This window comes from Notolepis coatsorum, assembly GCF_963971535.1.
Source record: "Notolepis coatsorum genome assembly, chromosome: 16".
Taxonomy (NCBI): domain Eukaryota; kingdom Metazoa; phylum Chordata; class Actinopteri; order Aulopiformes; family Paralepididae; genus Notolepis; species Notolepis coatsorum.
In genome coordinates, this window is record NC_140180.1 from 70,337,952 (window position 1) to 70,361,450 (window position 23,499).

The 23,499-nt window shown below is 43.0% G+C and overlaps 1 protein-coding gene across 7 annotated transcripts in view; it reads right to left on the reverse strand.

The window, feature by feature from the left end:
* The window catches only part of mbnl3 (muscleblind-like splicing regulator 3), an 84,965-nt gene extending 64,547 nt beyond the window's left edge, over positions 1-20,418 (reverse strand). For 5 of the 7 annotated variants that reach the window (XM_084331322.1, XM_084331319.1, XM_084331325.1 and 2 more), the window contains exons 1-3: positions 20,169-20,418; positions 12,747-13,012; positions 11,738-12,506 (exon numbers count right to left, since the gene is read on the reverse strand). In XM_084331322.1, coding sequence (XP_084187448.1) covers positions 11,738-11,911 — 174 coding nt within the window. In that variant the 5' untranslated portion in view covers positions 11,912-12,506; positions 12,747-13,012; positions 20,169-20,418. The remainder of the gene's footprint in view (positions 1-11,737; positions 12,507-12,746; positions 13,013-20,168) is intronic. The other 2 variants (XM_084331320.1, XM_084331321.1) reach the window with 2 other exon arrangements.
* Between the last annotated feature and the right edge of the window lie 3,081 nt (positions 20,419-23,499).

Below are 23,499 nucleotides of genomic sequence, written 5' to 3' on the forward strand. Positions count from 1 at the left end.
TATTATACACAGTAAACATTGTTATAGACGACTTGCATATCGTTTGCTACTTTGATGAACACAGCAATGTTATTCCAACATTGGTGGAATGACCTCATTGATGAACACAATAAAGTCATTCCAACACTGGTATATATTTAGAGAGAGGCTTAACTGATTCCGGCATTTCCGTCATGCTTTGGGTTATTTGCTGCATTTTGAATCAGGAAATCCTCAGCATCAAAGGGTGTAAATGGACCTGACCTGCGGCCGTTATTGTCCAAGAATGATAACAGCGCCGGATATGCTAGCCTTGGTTTGTGGCCGGCTGTGTACAGCTTTTGCATCACAACTTTGTATGGTTGACGTCGGATGATGGCCTCTCTGCTCAAATCTTCGTAGATAAATATTGGTTTATCACCATACTTCAGCTTCCCACGTTGGTTGCGAGCATATTTGATGATTTCATCCCTTGTTGTAGTTTTCCGCAGAGTGACAATGATGACTCTCGGCCCGTTGATATTTTGCCCCTGGGAACCAATTCTGTAAACTTGTTCCACTTCTGGCACTTTGTTTGGATCGGAGTTATTCAAAATCGTTGATAACTCGTTCGGAAAGTTGATGTCATCGCAGTTCACTGATTCATCAAGCCCCACAATGCGGATGTTATTCCGCCTGTGGTAACGATGGGTTTCTAGTTGCCTCTCCATCACTTCGTTTTTAAGCAATTTTATTTCCCTCCGGTATTCATCTTTAACTTTTTCCATCTCTTCTCCCATCACTGTCATGATACCTTCGTTCGCCTTGACTGCTTTTGTGTTTTCTGTCACCGAAATCTCCACTGTCGTGATTCGCTCTGACTGTGCATCGAACGCTTTCTTGACTTCTTCTAATTTCTCATCGATGTGATCGAATTTAGCCTCGATGCGATCGAATTTAGCCTCGACGTTTGCCTCGAGCGCCTTGATGTGTGTAATCTGCAGGTTAGACTGTTCTACCATCTGTTCTTTCATCAGGTTAGACTGTTCTACCATCTGTTCTTTCATCAGGTTAGACTGTTCTACCATCTGTTCTTTCATCTGGTTAGACTGTTCTAACTGTTCTTTCATCATGTTAGACTGTTCTACCATCAGGTTAGACAATGTGTTGAAATCGGGTGGATTTCTGCTTACTTCAGTTGACGACATATGGTAGATAGATGCAGTGACGTTGGAATCCATAAATCTGGCTGCTCTCCCTCTCACGGAGCTTGAATCTGTACCTTCTTTTATGTTGGTCTCTATTGACTCTCTTTCGGGGACCGTAATCGATGATCCCGGTACGTTGTCCTCTTCCTTCTCCTCCTCGGAGCTTGTCGCCGTCGGCTCAGAACCAGCGACGGTTCGGACGCGTCTATCTCGTTTTTTTACGTCCTGCGCCGTTGAAGTTGCCGTAGTTATTTTCTCTGCCTTCTTTCCACCTTTAACCATATTGTCTTTTGATATGGTTAGTAGAGGGTCTTAACAATACATACGATGTGGTCTATTCTCTTTCTTTACTGTCCAAATAATGTTTTTAAACGAAATTAGCGTTAGTGGGAGCGGAGCAATTGCAAAATGCGTGTGCTACATGTTGTAGCGTAACCGGAAGTCAAATAGATTTCATAGGCCACTATGCCTGAGTGGAAGCAGAGCCACAGAAGTACCGGTACTAATAAAATCGATCAGGCTATTGCGATACTTTTCTAATATCGGTATACTGTGCAACACTAACTTGTAGTACATAGAACAACTTTGCATTGTTATTGTTTCGGCTTGTGAAGCTGAAACTCATTAGAACAATAAAAGTTTTTCTATATACTACAAGTGTTGTTGGAGTTTTGACCTCTTTGAACACACAGCCTGAAATAGGTCTACACACGAACATAGCCTTACACAAACAGTCTCGCCCGCTCCGCACCAGAGATATAGGAGCAAGCTTTGCGTCAGCAGCCTATGTGTTCAAGGATGAACCTGTAATGAGAAGTCTCGTTGAGCCTGGTAAACTAGCCCAAATTCTGAGGGAGAGAGAGATCAGGCCATTGAGTAAGCCTATTGAGCTAATGAGCTTAATGGTCTCATTTGTACACAGTGTACGACCTAAATACTGTAAATGGAGCCGCACTGTCCGGCCGCCTCTCTGTGGGCTCCATCAAGATTGTGCTTTATTTTGTACATTTCTATAGTTTTGCGTGTTTTTGATGGACCAACTGTCGGTGCATTTAATGTATATGACCGTCAGTCACTTATCAACATTGGATTAGAATATTGTACTTAAGCTGTACTTTAGATTGTATAATGTATTGTATATTGTATATTCCTCTTTTACTTACTTTTTTACTATATGAAGCACTCAGGGGCTCATACAGAACCAAGCATTTCACCGTAAAGTACAGTATTTTATTGTGACAAATAATAAACAAACTTGAAACTTGAAACTTGTACTGTACAAAACAGAAGGTGGACCAAACCAACAGCCCGTCACAACTTGATCTCTATGCACATGTGGTACTAGCATTAACACTTTCTGCACCAAAAACGACGTGTTTCGTCGCCAACGCTTGAGCGCCAATCCTTTGATATTTTTCCTTTGATCCCCGTTCTATACACTCAGCCGGAGCTCCCTGGGTCTCCTTGGCACATCTGCCTACGTTGGAATTACAATGACGATCGAATCTCGCCTGGTGGCAGTGTCGCCTACCTTTTGAACTGGGGATATCACTTGTCTTCCAGTACTGACTTTCCTCTGGCTGTTTTCGCCTAGGAGTGGATCACAACATAGCAATCGGTGGAAGATTTGGTGCATCAGTGCTATTATTTCCCGTATGGTAGCCATGCCCAATATACATGAGTAATTGCGATCGCCATGGGATCAACTGGGATTTATTCATTTTGGAGTATCTTCTGACTGAGGTAAGATCTATCCTAGGTAACCTGCTGGTACTTTTTTTTACGTAAAACATGCTTCTGTACCGATCAGTGTCGTATTTTACCAGACCTAAAACATGCTACGCATAACGATCGCAGTTTCTAGTTAAAACGACCCCCCCCCCCCCCCCCCCCTAATGATTTTGTGAAGACGCATATGTACATGGTATATACCTTTGATTAGGAAGTATTTGGGGTTTCAGCCGAGCAACCAGAACGATTTGGGCTTATTATTTGGGCTTAACAAACGACCCCAAAACATCAGAGAAGCCAACTCGCTAGACATCTTTAAAGGCCAACTTGCAGGTTAAACCCTACTCTGCAATTATGGGTAGTTTACATCATTGGTATCTAATTAAATTTTTTTCCCCATTTGACCCCGGAAATGCCACTCAGAAAGGGTTAAAAAGGTCCACGCACGAATAACATGCACGGAGCCAATCAAAAAGCTTATCAGCACGGCTGTGACGTCACTTCAGGCAACTTATGCCCGTCCGGGTCATAGTACTACTGGGTACTGGCTATATGGCTATATGGCTCCTGCTAACGTTAGCATTATGTCTACTGTCGTGAACCATTTTAAATCGGGCCATGCAAAATAGTTTGGGGAACGAGTAAAATGTGCAGGTCCTCTTCTCAGACCTGTGCACTGCACTAGTGTTGTCAAAAATATCGAAGTATCGATACATATCGATACTGAATATTTAAAACGGCTTCGATACTCATTTCCCGAAATACCGATACTTTCTGCAGTATCGGTACCAGCTGGCGAGTGTTCTACCGCAAGTTGTTGACACGCTGTTCAGAGCGCGCTTGCCCCTCCGCCTCCTCCAGCCCTCCCCTCACAGAGTCACAGAGCCGTCTTCAGTTTGTAAACAAACATTTTAGCTGAAGATGGAAAATGCAGAGCCTCCGCAACTTGTGCTTGTGGATAAAGAAAACAGCAGAAGTGCTGTTTGGAGGTACTTCGGGTTTGAAGTAAACAACGAAGGACAAGCTAAAAATGCCCCAATGCTATTTGCAAGCAGTGTTACAGAGCAGTGCCAGCGCGGATCTCCATAAAGAAATGAAAGAGGTTCGTGACAGCTGCTCTTTCAACGTCACTGTGACTGAAGCATTAAACCATTAACTCTAGTTTAATACATGATACGTTGTCTACTGATGGCGCATAATATCAACAGCTGATTCGTTGTAACGTTACAGCTATCAGCTAACGTTAGCTACTGCTAGCCGTTAGCTTAGCTGCCCACCTTTATAATTACTGCATGGAAACGGAGTAACATTAACGTTTAAACGTTATGTCGAGGTCATACAATACTACAGTCGACATAAGGTTAACGTTACCCCGTTTCCATGAAGTGTTTAAATAGCAGCAATCTTGTTGAAAATGTAACGTTACTAAAATGCTCCGAGCATAGCATAGCCTCTCTCTCTCTCTCGTTATCTTTAAATAAAAATCGAAACTGTTACTAACTGTAATACAAACAGTTCAGTTTGTCAGGTACATGCAACACAGATTACAGTGTTTACATCTGTCTGCTTGAGAAAATACCATGTTCTGCATTTGCAATAAAAATTATTGAAGTGAGATGAACAGTTATTTTTAAATGTGTGATCTAAAGATAAACAAAGGGTTTTAAAAGTGTTATATTTATCTTCTCGTATAGTACCAGAGAGAAGCTGAGGAGAATCAACCAGCAACAAAAGCTAAATTTGTTTAAAAAAAATATATATATATATATATATATATATATATATATATATATATATATATATATATATATATTAGAGGTGGGCATAGATAAATTTTTTTAATCTAGATTCAAATCTGCAATCCTGGACTAGATTAATCTAGATTAAAATGGCACAAAAAAAAAACTGCCGAAGGCATTCAAAATATGTGTGTTCTACCCAAATAATGACCAGAAGTAAGTCCTTACTTTTTCTTTCCTCCTTATGTTTCTCAGGCCAGGTGGCCCATTACACCATGAGCCCATCTCCCGTTTCCAAAATGCATTACAGACTGTTTGAAAAAGCTGTTTTGCTATGATAATTGGTAATGAAATATCAAAATAATGTTCAATAAGATGTACTTGTGTTTAATAAGTTGTTTTATTCAGAAGTTAACACAAATAAATAATATTACCAGTACAGTACAGTATCTAGCACACTCTCAGGAGCAAAACAGAAAGAATCATTTCAAACTTGAACTATGTGACATGGCTTGAATCAACTGCTCCAGTGGAGTTGCTCAGTGGCCAATGGTGTCAACTGTGGTTGTACTGGGCAGCTCCCAGGTGTGAATGGAACTGTGTGAATGTGAAGCAGGGCGTTCCTGAAAAAGAGCATCTGTGCTCAGCGAACCTACCCTGGGTAAATAAAGGTAAAAAAAAAAAAAAAAAATGTAAAAAAAAAAAAAACATTTAAATTTTTTTTTAGATTAATGCGTTAATTATATTATCGCGCGATACTAGTATAGCGTTAACGCAGCACGTATATATATATATATATTTTTTTTTGGTATCGAAATGGTATCGAAGTATCGATACTTTTCAAGGTATCGTATCGAAGTCGAAATTCCAGTATCGTGACAACACTACACTGCACACACATCATGCCGGCTAGCTGTTGGTTGTCAGTTAAGGCCATGGGTAGGTAGGGAATTTATTTAATTAAATTTTCTATTTTATTCTTTCCCATGGCGACTATGGATAGGGAATTTCTTTATTTAATTAAAATGTTCACAACAACATGGATGCATGTACTCTGCCAGCATGTTTAATATCCATAATACTAAAGGTTTGACTAAGATTTATATGAAACTGTATTAAAAAAAAATTTAATTTAAAAATTGTTTTTTTTAACTCATATATATTGGGTTGCACCTAAATCGGCAGGGTCGGTCGGCAACCGGAAACAAACCATTATCTTTTTTAGGCCCTAGTAGTAGCAAGGCTCTCTGCTTCTGCCACTAGCTGTGTGTGAGTCTCAGAGCCCCTCGCTGCCCTGCACCTGATGTGACGTCAGCATTAAGATGACACATGCACGTTATTGATCCAAGCATTAAAATATGCATGTGCGTGGAGCTTGTGGTTTGGTCGACAAAATGTTTGATAAAAACGCTAAAACTGGGTCAATTTCGATAATTTTTTTCCCCTCTTCATGAAAGTCAGCGTTGGCCTAGTCACATTGTTTATTGAACAAAAATACAACCTGCAAAATCTCTTTGCTCAGGCATTTCACTGTGGGGTAATGCAGGCAAATATTTGAAGATAGATATCTGCTACCACCTAGTGGCAAGGGGAAATATTATTATAGAAACATCAGGGTTATCCTGACACAAATTGTACTTACCTGCACTATTCTTACCCTGCCTACTTTTATACACTGCCTATCAAATTCATGTGTCGGTTCTATGCTAATTTGATCTCACTACCTCCTACTGTATGCACTGAAATTTTTACTATTTTATCACACTTTTTACTTCTTACTGATGACTAATTTTAAACTCTTTTTATTATTTGTATTACTGAATCAAACTGTAAACAGAGAGCCTATTGGGATGCTAGATCCTAATGTGAAACACTGTGATTTACCATACCTTGCTATCTGTCTATCTTTTTATTTTTATTTTTTTATGCTCGTTATTCTTACCCTACCAGTACCTACTTTCATACACTTCCAATGAAATTCATATGTCGGTTCTATGATGTTAGAGTGATGCTCTGTTGTTGTGAGCGACACACTGCTCTGTTGTTCTACTAAGAGCGATACACTGCTCTGTTGTTAGATATTTTTCTTTATTGAACAATCGTATCACACTTTTTACTGTCTGTTCTATCTTATTATTTTTAGCCTATTTTAAACGGAATCAAACCGCACTTTTTTACTCTATCTAATCTATTCTATTTTATTATTTGTATTGCTGAAGAACTGTGATTTGCCTAACCTTGCTACCTCTCTATCTCTTTGTATTTCCATTAAAAAAAATGTATGCTCGCTTATGCCTGTATTTTTTACTGTTGTGAAGCACTTTGAACTGCAACCTCTGTATGAAAAGTGCTATACAGGGCTTGACGTTAACACCTGACCACCGGCCAAATGCTGGTAGAATTCGGCTGTGGCCGGTAACTCTGTCATTCTACCGGCCACAGTGGCCGGTGACTTTTTTTCTATGAAAAAAAAACATTGTAGTCTACAAAAGGCATCTGCAATAATTAAGTCAATCCAAGTGATACTACATAATACTACAACTCCCACAACAATTCAGAAAAGTGCATTACCGGCCAGATCCTGGTAGTGGTGCTGTCTCGAGAATGGAGTACTCCTTGTTTTCAGACCAGATGTAAAAATGTTTCATTCAGGCCTACTTTTTCTGTTAGCGTGAAGCTATGCCTTCATCAGATCGCATGGAATACCTTTTGCGACGCCGAATTCAGTATGCAGTAAAGGAATATAGCATCAGCCAATGGACATATCGATCTACCAGATGGCGATCAATAACTGGGAAATCCTTTTTGGGATCCAACCGGCCACAGGTAAGAACGATTTCATGCTGATCAGGCCTTGTTAGCATAGCCAACCAGCCGATGAATGAATGAAAACTTTATTTAACAGATTGCAGAATGGGTACAATACAGTACGGCTCAATACACACAATTGTTAAAGGAATGCAGACCAGAGAAAGACGTTTGTCTTGTTTACATCAGGGTCCCCCATTTTCAATTTATAGTGACATTTATGACATACACAACATACATGACATCATGACACATCAGTGTATGATGCTACAATAACGAATGCCGTTAATTGGTAATCAATAATCAGAAACAACGTCCGCCGCCCCCCCCCCCCCCCCCCGACCGATCATATGCATTTTGATTTTAAACCTATTCAACATCACGCTATAAAATGGGAACGTATTGATGAAAAAATTATTTAGTGTGATGATTTTTGGCTGGTGAAAATGCTGAGTGGCTAGTAACTTTGGAAAACCACTAGCCACAGTTAATGTCAAGCCCTGTTATTATTATTATTATTATTGCATATAACGCATCGTATTTCGCGATCTATGGAAAAAGACTGGATTATTTTCGAAAGGGTCGATGTTTAGCGTGTAATAGCGCACAAACTACAGTATGTAGAAATTAACTGCTTTGTCACTCTTGGACTATAAACAATGCCTGTCAAATGACCCATACTATTGTCTCCATAGCTATAATACAGAACACACGATGGGTCCGCAAACATTGCGAAAATGGTCAATAATTTTGGCGCCATTGAGTAAAGATGGGAAGAGCGTGGCAGTCAGAGTTAAACCTAGATAAAAAACGTACCAACTACCAAGATCATTAAGTTTAAGTTTAAGTCATACTTTATTATTCCCTTAAGCATATGATCCCATTAGCTAAAGGGTGAATATAATATACATGTATATAAACTAGTGGAGAGGGAGAGACAAGCGAAAAGTATTGTCTCTAGCAGAATACTGGGTCAGGAATCTCCTTTTGGTAGCCATGGCAACACACTGAGCAACAGAAGTACAGTAGTATCCTATCCTCTGCTGTGTGCATGATGTAGAGGGAAGAGACAGGACATTAACCTAACAAACCAAGCCTGGATCACCCTACAGAAACAAATAGAAACATGTTGCATCTGGAAATGATAATTTCTGAACCCAAACAATGGGAGAAATTAACAGGTTATCCTTAATTAAAAAAGGACCTACCGGCTCAAGTTTAGGCGTGTTTACTTCGCACACGAGACGATGACGTCACCCAGAACAAGACGTTGCCGTGGAGATTTTCTGCTGAATCTGTAGCATTTATCAACAAAGTAGGATGGAGGGGCAGATGTGGTAGAGGCACACTCATCACTTTAGATGAGAGCAGCACTCCAGCTAACAAGGTAAAGCAGCCTCCTCCTCCTCCAGCAGGTTCAGACTGACCAGACAGGGCTAATGGAGAAGCAGGAGGAGCAGCAGCAGGAGTAGAGGCCAGGAGATGCCAGATACGGAGAGGGGGCGGCGAGGGAGGCAGGCCAGGCCATTAGCGGATAAATCCATCAAATTAACAAAGACAGGAGGGGCGGGAAGGAGGAGAGGAAGGAAGAAACGATGGTGCAGGATTCGAGCTCTCGTGGAAACAGAACGCACTTCCGTCGGATTCGGATTCTTATTTTTTACGACCTACAGAAGTGTTGCCTGCCAAGCGAGCAGTGATTGTAAAATAAAAGGAATACATGACAATAAGGGAACAAACACTGATGATGGGAGTAGGAGGGATAACCTGCATGTGAACATCCTGATGAAAGAGAAAAGCCACGTTGTCCTTCAGCCCGTCTCACTTCAGCCTGTCTCACTTCAGCCTGTCTCACTTCAGCCTGTCTCACTTCAGCCTGTCTCACTTCAGCCTGTCTCACTCAGCATTTCTCACTCAGCATTTCTGAAAGCAGCAGCATGAACCTGAGGCCTCAGATGGCCAAACGTGGCCTTTTACACTTTATCCCCAACCCCCCCCCCCTTCCCGCCACCCATCAATCTAACCAATACTGAGACAGACTGTTGCTCTGTTCTAAAAACAGCCGTGCCACTCAGGAACATCAAAACCCAACTATCCAATGGGTACACACTCCTGTGCTGTTGCTAGCCCCCCCCCCCCCCCACTCTCTCTCTCCCTCTCTCCCCCCCTCTCTCTCTCTCTCTGTCTGCATCTCTCCCCACTGCTCTGGAGGATGTAACACAGAAAAATGGCTGAATAATAAATTCTAACCCAATAAACGGGGATACAGCAGCTGCAGTCAGACAGAGAGCCCCTTGTATAGGTCTCACTTTTACACTGCAGGGGCACTGGTCAAGCAAAAACACCAAGACACACACACACACACACATGCATGGAAAGTGTATTCTAAATGTTAGCATGATGATTAGCCACCATGACAGCTGATGCTGTGTCTCCATTAAAACCCAGCAGAACCACTTCAGTTAGTTCAACTTCATTCTGATCAGTAATGTTTTGGTTCTGCAGTGCAAGTGAGAGAGGGAGATGTCAGGGCTGACTGACCTGACTGGGCCACATCAGCAATGGAGGGACAGGACGTTAAGGGGACAAGATGGGGAAGACGCATAGATGAGGAGAAACAAGAGTCGAGGATGGGTCCAACGGGCATTTATTATTAAAATGCCAGCGGCCCAAAATATCTCCAGGAACCTTAATAAGTCACACACCCTTCGCCGTAGGAACGATACAGAAAACCAACCTGTTGTAATAATGTTACTGTAGCTGCGCTATGTTGGATAAGAATGCAAATTTCTTATCATGAGGACACTCTTTGTGTGTGTGTGTGTGTGTGTGTGTGTGTGTGTGTGTGTGTGTGTGTGTGTGTGTGTGTGTGTGTGTGTGTGTGTGTGTGTGTGTGTGTGTGTGTGTGTGTGTGTGTGTGTGTGTGTGTGTGTGTGTGTGTCATGTGTTGCTGGGCTGATGTTACCCTGGAGTGGGTGGGGTCTAACTCTGAGGCAGTGGCTGTCTCAGAGAATATTATATCTGACCCCAGTATCTCTGTCAGAGCATCTATGCCTGTGTGTGGAATGGATCACCAACTTCCACTGACTAATGCCCGAGGTCGCCTCCTGTGGGCACAACAGCAAAGACAGCAAGAACAATGGACTGAGTTGAGACTGCAGGGGAAGACTGCGTGTCTCCCTGCTGCGGACCATTCTGTCTCTCACTCTGTTAAATTTTTTTGCCATAGATGAGTGCATTGTTATCTTTACTTTGAAAGCAAGATTACAGGTCTTACCATCTAAACTGAATCTCTCCATCTGGTTTCCAGGCAATCATGCTCCTCACTGTATTCATCACGGCAATGACCAAATAGCTGAAACCATGTCCCACATCTTAAATGGTTGCCATGTATACAGGGGCCTCTACATAAGTAAGCATGACAGAATAGTAGATTTGATAGCAAAATATATCTCTTCTATTTTTAGGTCCTCCATCACGCTGTTTAAGCATTCTACTGTGAAGCCAAGCATGTTTAACCTATGCAATGATGATTCTGTGTTCTCTAATATTACAGCTAACACCCCTGATGTCTTTGTTGTAAATGATCACCTTAGGGAGGTGTCCATTCTTGAGGTTGGCTGTACTTTTGATTACAGCTTAGAAGAAGCCTTTCTAACCAAAGTGTTGAAACACCAACAGCTACAGCAGACCATCTAACATCTAGGCTACAGATGTAAACTCCTAGTTTTTATCTTTGGCAGCCTAGGGCATGTGCACAAGTTGGTTGTGAGGGGCCTACAAATAGCCGCTCACCCCAAAAGGAAGGCCAAGCAGTTAGCAAGGTACTGCTCAGTATCAGCAATTATAGGAAGCCGCTCAATTTGGAGGAGGCGTTGTTTCCTTTACCCATGATTCGTGTCCGATGTGTCTGACAAGTAGTTCAGCCATACTGTATGTAACAGCGTTCTGCCGTCCATGCACTTTGTAACTGGCTGTTCTTTCATACTTTCTGACTGCACTGGCAGTGTTTATGTCCTTTGTATGAGGCTTCCTTGTACTTCTGTTCATGTGGACATAAATAAACATTTCAAATGTGTGAGAGAGACACTGAGAGAGAGAGAGAGACAGAGAGAGAGAAAGAAACACTTTAACCTCACTCATGGTGTAGTACTAGTAGCCCACATTGCAGAGCCAAAGAAAAAGAAAATAACGTGACATGAATCCTACTGCAAGCATCGACAAGCGACTAAGAGCTAATCTCAGCCAGGCCACGCCTGGTGAGTGTGGTGTGTCTGTTGTGCCGCTCGTTACCTTGAGGGAGTCGAAGCAGGCGATGACTCTGCCGTTCTCCACGTGGCAGCTCCAGGAGGGGTGGGCAAACTTGCATTCGGCGTCAGACCGTGAACAGGTGCCTCTCTGGAACTCACGGCACACCTCCAGCGTCAGCCATTTGGTGTCACGTCCCATGGCCATACTGACAGCCATCACAGGGGGTGGGGGGGGGGGGGTTGGGGGAGCAGGTGGGAGGACTAAGATACAAGACTACAAGTCCAAGTCTAAACGAATGGGTGGTGAGGAAATAAGCACTCAAAACAGAATGGGAGCGATATCAGTTTTCCTGGGTATAGCGACAGCAGGTCTCTTGGAGGTGGCTGGTGTTAGGGGGGCGTCTCACTGGGTAAGTGACTAGTCAAAGATTCACTATGTAGAGTGCGACAGCAAGGCTTGACAGTGAGCAGAGACCAGCTCTCGCTCAGAGAGAGAGAAAAAAAAAGAAAAATAAGGAAAAAACGTATTTGAGGACATTACTCTGGCATGCTGGGATATGGAGTTCAGGCGGATACCGTCCGGGAGAGGTAAGCACTTCGGCAACCGTGTCTTCTGCCCTCTTCTGTCCCACCGCGTACGTCCGTCCCAAGAGTGGATTTGTGTCCTGCTGTCCAGGGTCCCTCCCCGCAGTCCGGCTTCCAGGTCTGCCTCATACACGTCACAGCGATTCACCAGCCACACACACTCACGTCAACATGGCCGGGCTCTGGGCACGCGGTCACTGTAGCACCAAGTCTGTCTGGACAGGCTGCTGGAGAAACAGAAAAGATAAAAGGAAAAAAGAAAAAAGAAAAAGCAGAACCTTATCGACCGGCGTCCTTGTATTGATGAGACAAGGCGGCGGCTTTCGGGTAGGTAGGGAATTGCAGATCAGCAGTAGGACGGATGACTCTCTGGCTGTCAGGGTAAAATATAGCCCCATTCAAGGCCAAACACACACATACACACACACACACACACACACACACACACCGCTCTGTCCTGCTCTCACCTAGCCAGGGCCACAGCTCAGAGGAGGAGCCCAGTGCAGAGTAACACAGCAGCAAACAGCAGAACAGCAGCCAAACACCACAGGACCGGGCAGGCACTCACAGCAGGCACTTCGGAGTTCCACTTCCTCCTCTTATTTCAGTCTCTTTCTCATCCCTCCTAACCCCCATAGCCGAGGACCGGACCGCCGTGACGTTCTACCTCGCTGTCATCATCCTTCCTCCTCAGCGACTTCTCTGCATGTGCACGGTGGCACCAATGTCCTCGCTGTGGGGAACAACAAACAAACACAATACATAAGTTGGTCGTTTGTCTGAGAAAATAAAAAAAAATTGCATTTTTAAAGTAGCACCTAGCTCCTGGTTTTTAGAACTAGTCAAGACTTTCAAGACTGCCCTGTAAACAGAGTAGGATGAAGAACACAAAGCACAGAGTGAAGAGGAAAGAGAAAGAGAGAGAATGAGACAAAGAGAATAAAGGCAAAGGAGAACCAAAGAAGAGCTGGGCGTACAGAAGGGAGGGAGGCAGGGATGAACAGGAAAGGGCAAGCTATGTCTTGATTAAGTGAGAGAGAGAGAGAGAGAGAGAGAGAGAGAGAGAGAGAGAGAGAGAGAGAGAGAGAGAGAGAGAGAGAGAGAGAGAGAGAGAGAGAGAGAGAGGATGGAGGGAGATTGCAGGCAAGAAAGAGACATCACCTTAACTCCCATGAGCTTCGCATAGCTGAAAGTAATTGACTAACTTGACATGAATCATACTGCAATATGGAAGGCAATGTCCTTGAGCTGGCACATGCTGGTGCTTGCGATATACACCAGTGATCCGCAGCGATCATATATAGTTATAAATATGAGGGGAAGCAGAGGAAAAGGAGACACAAGGAAGAGGAGGAAGAGAGGGAGAGAGAGAGAGAGATAGAGGGTATTTCTTCATAACTGCCTGCAACTGATGTACTCCTCGCAAGGGCACAGCCAATCAGCTGGAGGTTTTAAGGCAGGCAGAATACGTCACTAACAAATAAGAGGGGATGCTCCACAACAACCCCTCCTTCTGCCAGACCATCCTTGTCCCTCCCAGCCTCTTCTCTGGCACAGCCCATCATGGCTCAGCCACATGCCCACATGCAGATTCAAACAGTGCAACTCGAATGACAGGCTCGACTACTTATGGCTTTGACTGTCAGATGTGTGCTGCGTACCTACAGTATCCACCTTCTGTTCTGTGTGTGTGGACACCATCGGAATACAGATAGGAAACAGTAAGGTGGTTAACTCAATACAACTCGACAGAGAAGACTTATTACGACCCACAAAGAGGAGGCTTGGCGGTTTGGGGACAAAGTCTGGGCAGCACTCTGGTCTGGACCCCAGAGAAAGAGTGGAGAGAAAGGAGGGCTACCCTACATAAAACATGAATGCAGTGCATTCAGGCACAAAGTGAATAAACAAACGGCTGGTGGGGAGGAGTAAGGAGGAGTGAAGAGGAGCAGGGAGGATATGAGGAGATATTATTGCTCCCTGTGTCTCACGGTGACAGACACAGACGGAGGAGCTGGTGGGGGGGGGGGGGGGGGGGGTGAGAGCGTCTGTGTGTGTGTTACAGTGAACACATAGACAGCCCAGAAGGAGAACACTGCGGTGGAGGAGAGAGGGATGGGGTGGGGTTGAGGGGGGGGGGACGAATTGCTACACCCACCTTCTAACACGAGAACAAAGGCACCATGGCTCAAAGGGAATACAGGGGCTGAGAGAGAGAGAGAGAGGACAGGATTGCTTTGCTTGCTTGATACCCGTTTCTCCTCCTCCTCCACCGCCTCTATATCCTCCTCCTCCCCACTTTCATCCCACCTACGGATCGATGGAGAGTTTCCTCAGGGGGGCGAGCACTGTTCCTGCAGCTCTGCCTATCCTGCATTCAGGTCAAGATCAGCGTCATGAGCTTGTACTTTGGCACACCTAAGAGAGCGCGGTTCAGCAGCAACGCAGCAACGCTGCAGCCAGCATCATCAGAATACTTCACTGTGCGTGTGTGTGTGTGTGTGTGTGTGTGTGTGTGTGTGTGTGTGTGTGTGTGTGTGTGTGTGTGTGTGCTTCACAGTGCAGCACACTGTCTGCTCACTCTCTCTCTCCCCAAACGCTAAGATACACGGAATGGCACGCAGTTTCCACCACAGCCTTTCTTGGAAAGTTACACACAGTGGACACTGGCTCTGCTCCAGAGCCTTTAATGGTCTATACGGCGTTGTGCGCCTTTTGAATAGAAACAGAAGGCACTCAATGACCTTTCCCGTGCTGTTCTATACCGCCGTGGTTCTTTTCTCTTGTTTCACCCTCCAAATATCCCTGCAAATTGTTTGCTTATTGTGTGCCAAAGGCACTGATATCATGGCTACATATGATAGGACAATGGGGACCCATACAGTGGACAAATAGTGGACCCATGCCATGCCATCATGAGTAAGTGTTAAAGTAAGATAACTCTGGACAGAGTCCCTCCTTGGGTTGACCATTTCTTAAAGGGACACGCCAACATTATAGGAAATGTGCTTAGTAGCCGCTTACTGTCTTCTCCAGAATCAGACAAGAATATAGATACCAATTTCCTCTCTGTGCGTTCAGTACTAGAAAGCTATCCGGCTGCAAGCTAGACTAGCTTAGCACAAACAAATGGAAATGGATGCGTAGCATCTAGCCTAGCTTAAAACTCTGGGAGAGGTGTTAGTTGGCCAACGCCTACTAGGCTAGCTGCTACGCATCCGGTTCCATTCGTTTGTGCTAAGCTTATGACGTGTTTGCTTTAAAACACTTTCACAACAGAGAGCATCAATCTCTCTCAATGGATCTATCATGACCAGTGATGCCTTTGAGATCTAGTTGTAGGCCTATGAGTTTTAAGAATTCATATAGAATTCAATATAGCAAATATGACCACCAGTCTCTCCTAAGAGAGAGAACCCTCACATTTGTGATGTCATCCAAGTGTAAAATGTGGCCATAGAAAATGACAATGACTTTGTGGAGACATAAATAAATAAAATAATAAGTTACACTATCTTCTTGTAATATTTCACTTTGTTTATGCCTCTGCTTATGAATGCATCAAGTCCCAACTCTTATAGTATGCACTCCTGTCAAGGCTGAGTGTCAAAACCTCATACGGTTTTGTGACAGTTTCAAAGTACTTTGCTTGTTACACTTGTTCGATGTAACAAGCCTAATAATCAAATGGTCAAACCAATTGAGAAATGGTTACACTGATAGCTGATGCATCCCGTTAATAAACTCAATAAAAAAGAAAATGTAAGAGTTCTCACAACCACATGAGGTTTATGTTCTAGCATAGAAAACACAATTTAAAAGTCATATGGGTGTAATACATGCACATATATTTCAAGGGGCGCACAAAATCAGTGCCCCATTCAAAGTCTATTAGGCAGCCCCATATGTTACATCCAGGTGACATCACAAATTGTTCTCTTTGATTTCTAATGTAAGGATAGAGAGGTGCATGTTGACCTGTCCTGGGGCACAGAAATAACATGTAAATTCTTAAAATTAGTTGCATTCCCCTAAGAGACAGAAAGGGGGCATGACTTAGTTGTTCAGGGTAAGAGCTAGATTCTGATTGCATGCAGAAAAGTAAAGTAGCAATATGAACAGGAAGGGAAGTCGCTAACATATAAACCTTAATGCATAGTCCATCATTTGTACAGTACTCAATTGTCTGTCTACTGTGACAAGCTGTCAACTCATAATCTATCGGTTGACTCTATTCTCTAAGCACACCATGGGATTAATCAGCACAATAGCCAGTGAATTATTTAGTAGTAGTAGGCCAATATAAACACTGGGCCACATCCAGCTACATTCCAGTGGGATGGTGCACAGCTCACAGCTAAACTACACTCATGACATTATTGTAACAGTACTGCAAGTAGCCTAACAATAAAACAGTAGGCCAGGCCTTCTCTGGAGCAGGACTACAAATAGCCTATAGCTTACTACCCGATAATAACAAAACATAGCCTACATAAGGTAAAAAGAACAGGAGAGCAGATAATGGTAGGAGAAATGTAAATATTAAGAGAGCAGATAGCTTGGTTTTTAGATATCGAGATACAGTACAACAAACGAGGGGGTGGGGTGCTTGTTGTTGACACTACAAGGTCAATGAGCCTGTTTCACACGTCCTTGTAGGGCTGCGTTACAGTGCGTTGGCAGCACACACTCCATAGCCCAGCTCTTCTCAGCTGTGCCCTTCCTCACTGACTTGAGGTAGTAAGATATGACAATTAGGTGAGATTGACAATCATTTCTAGTCAAGCAATCATATATATGGCCAACAGACTTATTCAGGCCTGATAATATTGAAAGTGCACCAAAAACGTGCAACTCTATCCCTGTGTAAGTTACCTGTACAAGGAAGAAGACTGTAAGAGCAGGGATTATGTGACTCAAAATATCCGCCCATTCCTGGCCACTGGCCAATTGAGTCTGTTAAACAGTATAAACAGTCGTTTGCAGGACGCTGTGTTGTGCATAAGTATGGTGTGTGGCCTAGTTATTACAGTTATTACGCTGCTGCAGCAGCATCACCTTCAGGTGTCTGCAGTGAGAGGGAGACTCCAGGAGTCAGTAGGAGGAGGTCAGGGTGGAGGTGGGACAGAATGAAGGGAAGGGGGGGTGGGGTGGATGCTGTGTTGACTACAGCGCACTGCGTCCCTCATCAAATATGGTGCACCACCAGGCTACATGACAGCGTAACCTTCACCAGAGAGCTGACGTCTGCATTATAGCTATAGGCTAGTAGGTGCCACCTAAAGAGACAACCTCACTGCCCCTGATCAGTCTACTGATACTGAAGACAGCCATATTATACCAATAGAGCTGTTGATGGGAAAATAGCCTAACGTGGTTATGGTCCAGTGAATTGAAGGGTAATATATTTGGACCTGTCTGTGAAACCCACTCAGAACAGTGTGTTTGACAGGGAGAATGATAGCTATCATAATAAACCCATGGGTTCTTTCAGGTCCTTTCGTTTTCGTAGACAAGGTCTCTCAGGATTGTTTTAAATTTTGCATCGATTTTTGCAACCATTTCAGACAAGAGGTCGGCTGGAGTTTCCCCCAAATCCCTCCCGAGTCCCTCGTACCAAAACACACATCCAGAGCCGAGAGAACTGAACCCTTTCAGAGCACGAGGCAGAAGCGGCCGCAACAAATAACTGTGAAAAACACAGGTCTGATCACCAGGCTTGAGAAAACACTTGTCTTCCCAGAATAACTTGTACGCTCCGATCTGCATGGGTTACTCCTGAAAGTGCTGATAGGAAGATGGCATGGTAACCAGAACGATCATACAAGATTGATTAGAAAGCACAAGGTGGAAGATATGTGTAGCTGTGAATCACAATGAGGGTGAATGCCTACAACCTGGAGGTAGAAAGCAAAGTAATTAGGTTAAGTATCTATAATCCTATCAGACTATTAAAGCGCCACAATGGCCATTCACAAAAACATGCACCTAGCATGTCCCCTGTAGGCTAGTATGGCCTGTACAAAACATGAAGCTTAACAACTAGCCTATTGGACAAAAAAACACTTGGATGCAGGAAATAGATATAGGCTGGCAATAGGCTTTTTTTTGCTATTATTTCCTGCATCCAATCGTTTTGTCGGATTGAATAAATTATTTGCCATTTTATCATATCAATCACATTGTGTGAATTGAAAATGTAGGCCCTACATACCCTGTTTTATTTTTACTTCACTATAATAGCATAGCAAGGTACTGATGTAGCTTGTAGAGCAGTGTTTTAAATCCCAGATTCAGATAATGGATATTTACTGCCAGTTGTATGAGCATTAGTAGATGATGTGGCTAAATCAATACCATATAGCATGCATAACATTGTGTGATTTGTTAATGTTGTTGGTTTATCAGTGTAATGTTTTATTTGCACCATAAAATATGTTACATCTTGTGAGCATACCTGTGAGGGGAAATGAGGACATATTGTGGCTTAACCCTGTGTGTGTGTGTGTGTGTGTGTGTGTGTGTGTGTGTGTGTGTGTGTGTGTGTGTGTGTGTGTGTGTGTGTGTGTGTGTGTGTGTGTGTGTGTGTGTGTGTGTGTGTGTGTGTGTGTGCGTGTGTGTGTGTGTGTGGCGGTTTATCAGTGTTTATATTGGGTAAAAGAAAACTAGCTCGACTGGAGCAGAGTCCACAGCCCGGGGAGAGGCTGAACGAGTCTAGACTCGCTGTGTACTGTTAAATGAGGCAAGCCATTGGCACGTGCTCACCTGGAAATGCATATCACTAACTAGATTGAGTGAGAAAAATGTTAAAGAGGGTCTGACTGCCTAATAGATCTGTTAGAACTCGCCGTCTCCTTGCCTGTATCTGCCGCTCCTGTGGTTATAAGGAAAACAAAACCTGGATTGAACCTTAATTGTTTTTCTTCCATGGAAGGAGACTGGGTGCAGTGTCACTCACAGACCTAAAACAAGATGACCGGAAGTATCCTAATTTAACCTACTTTAGCAGCCTGTTTGTGTTTTGTGGCAAACTGTATGCCTATTTCAATCCAGTATTTCGTGGCACACTGCAGTACAATAATATTTTGTTTAATATTTGACTTTTGGTCATACACTCAAGTGATGATAGCTAAGCCTGTGTGTAGGCCTATTACTCTCCTGTGCTAGCACAGCGCTAACAAGTGTGGAGGGTCTGCTATGCGAGTCCATAATTTATGTGTATGTATGAGACGCTCTCTGCTCTTAGTAGCCTAGCCTGCAGCACATTTGTAGGTGAAAATCCCCGATTTGACATTTAACTATATAAACTCCATATGACTAGTATAATCTAACCTGGATCCAGTCCCCTGAATTGCGCACTTTGCTTCTACCCTTTTCCAAAATTCTATGATTCAGTCTGGAAACTGAATTATATAATTATTACAAGACATTTGAAAAAGAAAAGCGCAGAAGGCGATTCGTGGGAGGCATGAATGATAAATATAATCATAATCATTTTCATGTTTGCACCAACAACAACAGCACGCCATCCGTATTTAGACACAGGGATGTGGCTTTAGTTAGTTACTGTGTTGAACAGTTAGTTGTATATTTATCACATGTCTATGACTGCGCATTGCAATAGCTGCTTTGCTATTTAATAATACAAGCAGCTTTATTAACTACCGGGCAACAGGCGCGAGGACTAAAACGCTTCTTAACTTCTTGCTAAATCACACACGTACTGAATACTGTACGTTATTATTATTATGCCGGAATAAACGTGTGGCTACCAGCGCAGCTAGCTTGCATGCGTCAAGTACAGTGAGTGCATCCCAGTCTGGAGGCGCGGAGGTGAAAGTCAACTGCGACAGACATGAGAGGTTACAGTATCATGATCATAGTCTTACCTGCTGGCGCCGGTGTCCAGTCGAGTTCAAATTCAAACCGCTTCTCGTTTATTATAACCCGATATAGTTCACTTATATTTTCGCCTTCAGTTACGAGCGGTTAATAAAAAATAAAAAATGTAACTATAACTATAAAAATGATGAAAGCACAAAACAAACGCGTGCCTGAACAGAAAAAAGCGCGTGCTTCGAAGTGAAAGCAAGAAATCTGGATGCCGCTGGAAAATGTGGAACTATTTTGCTCGGCAACGACTACAACACAAACACAGGCTGTCTGGACTGAACACAAGCAGTGTGTGAGGCTGGCTGGCCGATTAAAAAAATCGAGGGAGGGCAAAAACAGAAGGGAGGAGTTGGAATGAAAGTGTTTGCCGTCCTCTCTTTGAACAAGATGCAGGATGCAGCTAGTAAGTTATCCCAGTGTGAGCACCAGACCCTATATAGAACTATATCAAACCTAGACCCGAATTCAACGTTGTTGTGGCTATGTCGTAGCCCTCATAAATATGGCCCAGAATGTGTCCGGCTAAATATAGACCACTTTTAGTCAAAACAGTTAAAGTGACAATGTGTCTTTTTATCTGGAGTGTGTACAGAACAAATGGAGATCACCGGCACTTCAACGCGAGTTACGCGACACTCACCTTCGCTGCTCTAACCTCAACATGGTCTGGTGAGACACAACACTAACGCCAGAGACACACAGGACCCGAAGCGCTGCAACACGTTAATTCTCGTGCGAGCAGGAGCCTGGTAGTTCACACCAGAAGCCGGCATTTCTCCTCCTTGTGTGTGTGTCAGTGGCTTATAATAATAATAATAACTTTATTTGTATAGCACTTTTCATACAGAGGTTGCAGTTCAAAGTGCTTCACAACAGTAAAAAATACAGGCATAAGCGAGCATAAAAAGATAGACGGGTAGAATCACAGTGTTTCACATTAGGATCTAGTATCCCAATAGGCTCTCCGCTTACAGTTTTCAGTAACACAAATAGTAAAAATAGTTTAAAATGATTCAGTTTAAAAATAGTCAAAAAATTATAAAATAGAACGGACATAAAAAATACAGGCATGAGCGAGCGTAGCAAGATATGGCAAATCACAGTGTTTCACATTAGGATCTAGCATCTTAATAGGCTCTCTATTCAGTAATACTCCTGTAGTTCATGAACAAATAATCACAGTGTTTCACATTTGGATCTAGCAAATAATAAGAATAAAATGATTCAGTTTAAAAATAGTCATAAATAATCCTGTATGCATCGTTGTTTAGTGTGTATGTGTGTTTATTGTGTTGTGTGTGTGTGTGTGTGGTTGTACTTCAGCTACTACTACTCTACAACTACCACTCCAGGACACAGTTAACCTAGATCTACTCTACTCTACAACTACCACTCCAGGACATAGTTAACCTAGATCTACTACTACTACAGCTACTACTACTCTACAACTACCAGGACACAGTTAACCTAGATCTACAACTACAACGCTACAACTACTACTACTCTACCAGGACACAGTTAACCTAGATCTACTACTACTCTACAACTACCAGGACACAGTTAACCTAGATCTACAACTACTACTACTCTACTCCAGGACACAGTTAACCTAGATCTACTCTACAACTACCACTCCAGGACACAGTTAACCTAGATCTACTCTACCAGGACACAGTTAACCTAGATCTACAACTACAACGCTACAACTACTACTACTCTACTCCAGGACACAGTTAACCTAGATCTACTCTACAACTACCACTCCAGGACACAGTTAACCTAGATCTACTCTACCAGGACACAGTTAACCTAGATCTACAACTACAACGCTACTACAACTCGGTGTGTGTGTGTCTGTGTGTGACTGTGTGTGTGTGTGTGTGTGTGTGTGTGTGTGTATGTCGGTGTGTGTGTCTGTGTGTGTGTGTGTATGTGTGTATGTCGGTGTGTGTGTGTGTTTGTGTGTGATTGTGTGTGTGTGTGTGTGACTGTGTGTGTGTGACTGTGTGTGTGTGCGTCACAACCCGCAGTGTTTCACATTTGGATCTAGCAATAAATAAGAATAGTTTAAAATGATTCAGTTTAAAAATAGTCATCAGTAAGAAGTAAAAAGTGCAATAACCGACACATGAGTTTGATAGGCAGTGTAAAAGAGTAGGCAGGGTAAGAATAAATACAAGTTGTGTCAGGATATCCCTGATGTTTCCTCTTGCCACTAGGTGGTAGCAGATAACTATCAGTGAAATGCCTGAGCAAAGAGATAGGTTTTAAGCTGTCTTTTAAAGATGTCTAGCGAGTTGGCTTCCCTGATGTTTTGGGGTAGTTTGTTCCATAGTTTTGGGGCATAGTTGATAAAGGCTGCATTACCGATCCTCTTTTGACTGCTTCTGGGAGCCTCTAGTAGTCCAGCAGCTGATGATCGCAGTGTTCTTGCTGGTGTGTAATTTATTAGAGTGTTGGCGATGTAGCTAGGTCCCTGTCCATTTAGAGCTTTGTATGTAAGGAGAAGGACCTTAAAGTCAATTCTAAATGTTACGGGAAGCCAGTGTAAAGCGGCTAGGACTGGACTAATGTGCTCTCTCCTTTTGGTTCTAGTTAGCAGTCGGGCTGCAGAGTTTTGGATTAGCTGAAGCCTCTCTGTGGTTTTCTTAGGGAGACCTGTGAAAAGTGCATTACAGTAGTCTAACCGGCTAGATATGAATGCATGAATTAGCTTCTCAGCATCGTTCTGATTAATAAATGGTCGTACTTTTGCTATATTTCTGAGATGGAAGAACGATGTTTTCGTCACTTTGCTAATATGAGAATTGAAGTTCAGTTCTGAATCTATGATAACCCCAAGACTAGTGACCTCAGATTTGATCCAAGGGGTTAGTCCCCCCAGGTTCTTTATTAATGTTTCTTTTTTAGTTTTGGAGCCAATAATTAGAATTTCAGTTTTGTTCTCGTTTAGTTTCAGGAAGTTCTTACTCATCCATTTATTTATTGACAGTAAGCAGTCTGTAATGGAGCTAATCGCTGTATCATTTGGTTCAGCAGATATGTACAGTTGTGTATCATCCGCATAGCTATGGAAATCTACATTATGTTCTCTGATGATATCACCCAGCGGTAACATGTAAAGGGAGAAGAGTAAAGGACCTAAGCAACTCCCTTGTGCAACTCCATAGTTGTTGTCGTATATATCAGACATGTGATCTCCTAGTTTAACATAGAATTTCCTCCCTCTGATGTATGTTTTAAACCAGCCCAGCACATGGTCTGAGAAACCGACATGGTTTTCAAGACGATCGATTAGAATATCATGATCGATTGTATCAAATGCTG